Source organism: Solanum verrucosum, unplaced genomic scaffold, assembly GCF_900185275.1.
Source record: "Solanum verrucosum unplaced genomic scaffold, falcon-dt-bn FXZP01000194.1, whole genome shotgun sequence".
NCBI classification, from domain to species: Eukaryota; Viridiplantae; Streptophyta; class Magnoliopsida; order Solanales; family Solanaceae; genus Solanum; species Solanum verrucosum.
Window position 1 is genome coordinate 1739831 of NW_026020416.1, and position 8787 is coordinate 1748617.

General features: G+C 33.2%; 1 protein-coding gene across 1 annotated transcript; it reads right to left on the minus strand.

Moving 5' to 3' along the window:
- Positions 1–216: 216 nt before the first annotated feature.
- Positions 217–1794, minus strand: LOC125840889 (F-box/kelch-repeat protein At1g30090). Its single transcript, XM_049519864.1, has one exon. It carries the CDS (start codon positions 1762–1764, stop codon positions 556–558), a length of 1209 nt encoding a protein of 402 aa, XP_049375821.1. The 5' UTR covers positions 1765–1794; the 3' UTR covers positions 217–555.
- Positions 1795–8787: the final 6993 nt, after the last annotated feature.

Here is an 8787-nt window from a genome sequence, read left to right on the forward strand (position 1 = left end):
AGTCTAGCCATTGCCAGAACAAGACTTCTGCACCCTTCATTCGACCCGCTTCAAGTTGGGAATGAAGTCATCGTGCATCCCGAAAAGAAGGTTCCCATTCAAGAATACAAATGCAGGTTTGAAGGAGAGCAGTGGTCATTAGGGGAATAAAAACATGCATATGATAAAAAGACTTCTCTTATCAATGGAGACTAAATTTGTGCCAAAGATGGAAAATATAGAGAAGTAAAATACATATATAGATCAATACACAAATGTGCTTTGTTAAAGTATATCAACTATTACACTACCACAACCCAGTAATTTCATCAATTTATCTCAACTACATATCATTTAATCGCTACTTCCAGCCGGTTGAGCTTTCAAATATAGCATAAATCAACAACTACATTATAAGAACCGGGAAAGCTAAATCTATATTAGAGCTAAATACAGTAGAAACTGAGGAAAATCCACAAAAAAAAGTAACTAAACCTTGTTGGAAATACATAAGATTTCATTAGGTATTTCACACAGTTTTGGCGATTCCATGTAGTTGCGATGAAAACTAAGAAGCTAAGCAAATAGAACCTGTGCACTAGACGGCGTGAAGTCAGAGAGGGATGCAGGAGCATCTACCACTTGCCAGTAAACAGCAAATGAGCAACGTTTGCTAGATGGCTGCAGGCTCTTGATATGTCCTACAGCAACATGAAGATTTCGGCCTACGACAACAATCCGGTTGTCACAGCAATCTACAGAGAAAGGTTTACATATCTGCTCTGGCAGTGGAAGTCCTTCAACAGTGTCCCAGGAATCAGTTTCCGGATCATAAACCTTAAGTTTTGTGCGTTCGTGTTCGGAAACTACAAACAATTGCCCATATAGCACAACACTAGAACCAGTCCAACCTTCTCGAAGTCCAGAAGCCATGTTCTCCCAATTACCCGTTTGAGGGTCATAAATCTGGCCCCTAGGCACAACATAAAATGGCCAAAACCAGCCTTCAGTTACTAGAAGCTTCCCATTAAGAACTGCAGAGTCATATGAGGCCATATTTGTTCCCATATTTGCAACAGGGCACCAAATTCCTTCATTAGGATCCAAGACTTCAGCAGAGTCCAGCTCAAAAAGATGTGTGCTGTTTCCTCCAGCAACATAAATCATCCCATCAATAACTCCACTGGCAAAAAAGGACCTAGCTGTGATCATCTTCTTCATAACAGTCCAACGGTTTCTCCGAACTTCATACTTAACCACCAAATTAAGGGGACAATCAACATCAGAGGCAACCCCACCACAAACATAGAGAACACCATCATGGGGAAAGCAGATACACCTAAATCCATGGGGGCACACTTTTTCCTTGCACGGCATCGCAGGGATAGTATGCCAAGAAGAGTTTTTTAGATCAAAAACTTTCCACTGAATTTTCCCACTAGTTTTATGAAAGGCAAAGACAAAAAGCCAAGGATCATGAAACCCAAGCTCCTTCCTTCGAGAAAAGAATCTATCTTTCGTAGCAAAGAGCGAATACCATCGCTTACATACAACCCTGCAGTTCATATGGTCATCAACAGGTATCCTAAGGAGACAGTTGAGAGCAACATCATCTGGAAGTCCAGGAATTAAGGGTTCTCCCTTTCGCCACATTTCTAAGTCAAATGAAGGATCAAGTAAATCAGATTGCTTTGCAGCTAGCCTAAACTTTGGAGACAATGTCATTTGTGAATCTCCTAGCCTTTGCACTGGAGCTTGATGTGATGATACCCTAACTCTTTGCATTTTTTATTTTTTTTGAGAAAAACTGCACAACCCCTTACTCCAAAATCTCCAATTTTCTTTAAACTAATTCTCTACACCATAATAATACCTGGTTTCATTCATCAAAGTGGTTAATCAGAATCCAAATCCCATAAAATTCAAGAATCCCTCTACTCATATAATTTTTATTCATGAGTTAGAAATGCAAAAAATGAGTCAAAAAACCAAAACCCTGAATTTAGGCAAAACTCATAAATTCAAGAATCCCACAACTCGTTATAATATTTAATTGACAGATCAATTATCTACATAGCTAGCAAAGTAATTAAAAGTGAAAGGCTAAAACAGAATTAGACTTACAGATTAAGATAGAACAATTGATATGAGCAGCAGAGCAGGGCAGGGGCAAAGCTGGTGGCTTTAGCTAGAAGAAGAATAAGAGAGCTTTAACTATTTAATCATTGAGAAGATTAACTGAACCAAAAGAAAGATTTAGTGATTTTTTAATCCTTGATATACTGCGTTCCAGCCTCAAATTTGTACATGCTCTCATGTTTCGAGGGAATATACTTCCCACGCGCCATTTCAGAGAGTTTCATATACTCCAAACTTAGACACTTTTGCCTGCCTTCATAAGCACCTTCTATCTTTAAATAAATTACTCTACTTGTTCCGATTTGACTTGACACATTTATGCAGAAAATTATTATTAATATAAGTATATGATATTTAGTATTATGTATTGAAAAAATTAATATTTCATGCTGAGTATAAAATGTGGAAAAAAATAATTGTTTTTGTTTTTTTTATATGTCAAAATAGTGATAAGTAAAAATGAAAAGGGAAAAGGGTCTGATATACCCCTCAACTTTGTCATTTAGAGCTGATATACCCTTCGTTATGAAAGTGACTCATATATACCCCTACTTATATACAAATGACTCACATATACCCTTTTCCTCTAACGGAAATGAAAAAAATTAATTTCAAGTTAATTTTTTATTTAAAAAAATAAATAAATATAATCCCATATGAGTATATTTAATCCTCCTCAAACATATATATTTTTTTAACTGTTTTTTTGTTTCAATGACTAATTTCGATTTATTATTTTGATGGTCAAATTTATTTATGTTTCACTAATATTCTTGTAAAGATGACCAAATTTTTTTCTTCAAATACAAAAATTAAATTACAATATAGACAAAAAAAAATAGTTTTAAATTATAATATCGCCACAAAAAAATAGTTTTAATTTTTTTTCTTTACACTACGGAATGAAAGAAAAAAATAAAATAAGAATAAGAAACTCAAATAATTATAATAAAAGAAGTCAAAAAATAATGTATGAAAAAGATTAAAATATACCTTGAACTTTGCTAGAAGAATCATATATACCCCTAAATAATTTTTAAGAAAATTAAAAGTCAAAAATATAAATTTAAAACTAACTTTTCAGTTCCGTTAAATGAAGGGTATATATGAGCTCATTTTGTAATGGTAGGGGTATATGTGAGCCGTTTGTATAACGGTAAGGGTATATATGAGTCACACTTTCATAACGAGGGGCATATCAGCTCCAAATGACAAAGTTGAGGGGTATATCAGGCCCTTTTCCCAAATGAAATCTATTTTAAGAATAAGTGACAAGTAAAAGTGAACGGAGGGAGTATAAAATTATATTATTGGCATAAGTTAGTTTATTTTATTTATAAGCCAAAAATAAATCTACAATATAGGGTAAGAATTAAGCCACCAATGTTCAATAGTGATTTGCTTATTGAACAATCTATTTCGGGAAGTGATGCTTTTGACATGAACTTTTTTAATAATTAAAATTTGAATTTAAGGTTTCGAATGAGAAATCTCAACCGTACCATCATAATTCATATTAGTAGTACATTATCTACTTTATCTACCATATAAGCATTTTTCTTATGCTTTTCTTTTGCTTTTAAACATTTTCTTGTTTCAGACACTGTAATCATAAAAGGTGTCTAATTGGTCAAGCTTACTTTTGTTGAAAAATATTTTTTGTTAAAAGTATTTTAATAAAAGTTTGAACAAAGATTAATTATTGCTCAAAAATATCTTTTATATTTATTGATCAAATACAAATTGTTTTTATCAAATTTTTTTTTTTTTTTTAAAATATACTTTTAAAAAAAAGATGGATATTTTTACAAACATGGTCAAACATACTATAAAAGACCATATCAGAACTATATCAATTCAATTATTTTAGTACACTTCAAAAAATGTTTTATTAATCCAACAATCTTGACCTAATAAGAGATGCCATCAAATAAGTCAGTGTATACGTATTCAGTACTTCAAACATACTAAGGGTTAGTTTGGTTTGAAAATAAGTTATATATGATGGAATTAATTATAGCGGAATTAGTTATATTATATTGAGGTTAGTTATGTTGAAATTAGTTATTCTAATATTATTTCTTGAATATTTGATTTGTTGTATTGATAATAATATGCATTGTATAATTTATAAAAATAAGTTGTTTGTTTATAAAAATACATTTCATAAGTTTAAAAGATGTGAAAGTGATGTATAAAAGAGGTTTGAGGGGATATTTTTATCATTTTAACTATTTTAATTTGAGACAAGTTTTCTCAGGATTATTATTCCACCTAGAGACATGAATAACTTATTTCAGTACTAATTATTAATCCTGAGATAAGTTGTCTCAAACTTTGTAACCAAACACGGGATTAAAGGGTACTAAAAAATTATCTTCGTTTATCCACCACATCAAACATGTCGTAAAGTCTAGAATGATTTATTAACGTCATATCTTCGACTTACTACAACAAATTTAGATAATTTATGATCTTATGGTAATTACAATCACAGTATGATAATTAAAATCTAGCTTGTGAACAATATTATAGGTAAAAACAAATATTTCCGTCTTGAAACTATTTTACGTGTTAATACAACTGTGCATTGCACCTTAAATACATCTAGGTTAATCTAACAACATAAAATTTTAATCTATATTGTCAATTACCTTAAAATTTTCACACAAGAAAGCAAAAGCTTGCTGGAAATGGATGGATAGTCCATTTTGGGACCATCATTAAAGGTATGGTCGAAGTTTAATCACTTTGAAAATAACTTTAGGCATATGAGACTATATTGAAATTGGAAAATTCGCATATGAGTTTAGTTAAGTTTGACTTGTCATGGCCAAGGCCAAACTTTCGACAATAGCATCTGAAATTTGGTTTGTCAAGGTACATGTTTCAAGTTTCACACATATATGTAACATGTCCATAAGTAGAAGGAATTTATCTTAAGTTTGAAGAGTTAATGTGTAACACCTCAGAAATTGGAAAGTCAGATTTGAAAGGAAGAATGCATTTTGGGCACTAATGCAGGATCTACGGAAGCCATCTACGTACCGTAGGAGGGCAATTGTAGGACTCAATTGATATTTGGGAAAATGTCAAGTCTCTGATGGTTGACTTACGAGTAGCCAAGACAAATCGAGGATGGTCTACGGGCTATAGAAAGTGCCCGTAGAGTCATTTAGAGAATTGATTTGAGACCTCAGGTCTGCGAGAGGAGTTGATGAGTCGTCATATGGTCTACGGGTCGTAGGTGGGATCCGTAGAAGTTATCTAGACTTAATGAAATTTTGGACTTGAACATGGGTTCTATAGATAGGTGTCTACAAGCCGTAGAAAGTGGGACGGACCATAGGAAGGTTTTGTGATAACAATAGAAATAATGAACCTTAGTAACAGGTTCTACGGTTGACCAGGATGACTCGTAGAAAGTCCTATGGACCATAGGAGGAAGGTTTTGTGAAATGGATCAGAAATATTGAGCCCTATTAATAGGTTCTACGGTACATCAGGACGGTCCGTAGAAAGTCCTACGGACCATAGGTCCAAATGTAGACTTGTCTGACAGATTTTAATTAAGGTTGTTTGGCCTTTTCCTACCCAATTAACTCCTAAACTATGTCGTTTAAGCCCTATAACTACCCCTATAACTGCTTTTATTCTTCAAAACCTAACTCATTCCCTCCATTCACTCAAACCCTCCAATTCTCTCAAGTCCCCTCCTCCAAATTCTCTCAAAAGCTTCAAGGTGAAGAAATAAGGCTTCAAGGTTTCTTCCTCCATTGCTTTTAGGCCTTGATTGCTAAGGTATGTGGGAATTAGTCAATGGATCTCTTTCATCCATGGAGTCCCAAAAGAATCTCAATCTCCTAAGTTGATTTCACCCAATTCCATTAGGGATTCATGCAATTTTTCATGGGTTCTATTTATTATGATTCAATTGCTTATATTCAATCTTATTATGCATGATTTGATTCAATTACATGAAATTCAATTGATTCATAGGGACCCATTATGAACTTAAATTATGAACAATGCTTATGAAATTATGAACTATGATCATGAATTTGATTAAGGATTTATGAATGCTTTATGAAAATAATGGTTTATGACTAAACGATTCTTTTAAGATAAAGTGTTAATAACTTGTGAAAAGTTTTGTCACAATTGAATGAAATCATGATTTAGATGCTTAGAAAGGCAAGTGTATACTATGAAAGTTTTATGAAATCATGATTTGAAAGGAGCTACTATAATATGAACTTATGACTGGATTTGTAGTCTTAATTGTTGCCTTTCAAAGTATTTTGATATGAATATGATTATGTCTTTTCCTTTGAGATTTACTTATCACCGAGAGGACTTTGGAATGAAGGCCCTACTACTAGTAGATGTTTGGTATTTAGTAAAAATTCCCTTGTCCCAAATTACGTGCCCCTATCTTAAATTACCTAAACTATGGATCCACTTTAGAAAAAAATGAATGTAACAGACATCTACCTTGACAAATAGATTTCCCTTTTCGGTGTGAGGGTCTTGCTAGATTTCATGTTATAGCTCACATGATCTTATTGGCGTTTAACATAAATATCCCACAAATGAACTATGTTTTCTTCAAAAGTATTATGAAAGCTTCTTAAATGGTTTTAGGTATGCACTGACCTCATATATGACTTGAGATTTCATTATAAAGGCTTTTATCACGACTTACTTGGTCATGCATATCATGTTTAAAGTTTCTCATATGTCTTTATGCATTTCCTCATTCTTAGTACATTCATCGTACTAATTTATACTTGTGCCTATATTGTCTCATAATATAGGGTCTAATACTCATCCTCCCACTAGTGGCTAGCTTGGATTGTTCTACTAACACATTTGATCGGTGTATCCTCATGCTCTTAGGACAAAAACCCACAAATGTTTTAGTTCTTTTACTGTCTTTTCATTTCAGACTTGTACGTGATGTATGGGTTACGTCACAACCACTCTTATGGTGAATAGAAATGCTATATCACAGTTTAGTATAACACACTTATGTTTAGATTTCTCATATGATATGAGACTTATGTTGCCTATTCTCTCTCATTGTATTTCTTTTACGCCATGCTTATGTCAAGTGGCTTGTTCAGGACCTCTCGGGGTTCTATTCGTCATGTCACACCTAGGGACTTGGTATTAGAGCCATGTTTTAGAAAAGATCCTAGGATATCAGACAAACCGCATCGAGTAGAGTCTTATTCATGAGTGTGAAACACGTCATATTTATGAATAGGAGGCTACAGGGCGTTTAGAAAACTTCACTTCTTTCACTATTCTAAAGTCGTGCCATAAAGTTTATCTCTATAAAGGTCTTTCTCCTAACTCTTGTCCGATATTTTTCAGGATAAGCTTCCTTAAAGGGCTAATGCAAGAAGGTATGCTAATGATGTGGATCCAGAGGTTGAGGCTGCCTTGGTCCTTAAATGGGTCAAGTTGGAGGATTAAGGGAAGGGACCATGATTAGTTAGGGGTTAAGTGGTCTCATTTTATTAGTAATTAGATTACCTGTATAAAGCTATTAGACCCCTAATTAATTCATCCTAAAATCATTATTTCAATTCACCAAAGAACCCACCTTCCCCCAAAAAAAAAAATCTCTCTAGAAAACTCAAGAAGAAGAAGAGGAGAAGCAAGTTAGGGAAAATTCCTCCATTGATGCAATCTTGGTGAGAGATTTATAATCAAGGTATGATAGCTTATTCATCCATGGAGCCCCCTAGGTTTCCCCCAATGGTGAAGGAAACCCCCCAATTCTAGCTAGGGTTTCTTCTAATATTGTGGGTTAAGTTAAGTATGATTCCAATTGAGTGGATAATACTTGTTTATGATTGATTTAGTATTGGATCATGCTATTAAGATGATATTATATATTTTTAATGGGTAACCCTAGTTTAATTAATGAATTGTAGTAATGTGGGTTTGTGCCTTAAAGAGGGAAATTGAAGACTTAGATATGATCTTCTAGAAGTGATGATATGAGTAGTAATTGTTCAAGAATAAAAGCATGTAAACATGAATTGAATTGGACTATAGTATTTATTATGGATCATGACTATTAAAGCATGAAGTTGAACCTTTATTATGATTCTAGTATGATTTCTCATGTATTCATGATTAACATATGGTTTTAGGGTGAAGTTGATATAGTTGAGTTTTATGCCATGAAAGGGGAATTGAGGGATTAGATGTGATCTTCTAAGATTGATGAATTACTTTTTAGATCACCTAGATATGAATTGCCTAAAATTAAAGCCTATAGACATGAATTGAATGTGATTAGGGCTTGTATGATGAATCATGATGTGTGGTGATTGATATTGAGTTAACATGATAATATGTGATTAGAATTACTATAGAATAGAGCATGTGGTCAAGTTGTCTTGAGAATTAGGCATATATGATGACCATGTGAAGTATTGCTTAAAAGTAAGGCTTGTAGTATGAATGTGATTTCTAAAGCCTTGAGGGTAAAAGCTAACATGAATAAACTAAGAATGTTAAGGCATTGAGAGTGAAACTATTATGATATTGAATTGTATATGGTATGAATGTGGAAAGACTTTTCCCACATGACCTATATTATGAGTATATGAGATTATGCATGAAGTGACTTGATTACTTGAATTGTGATTA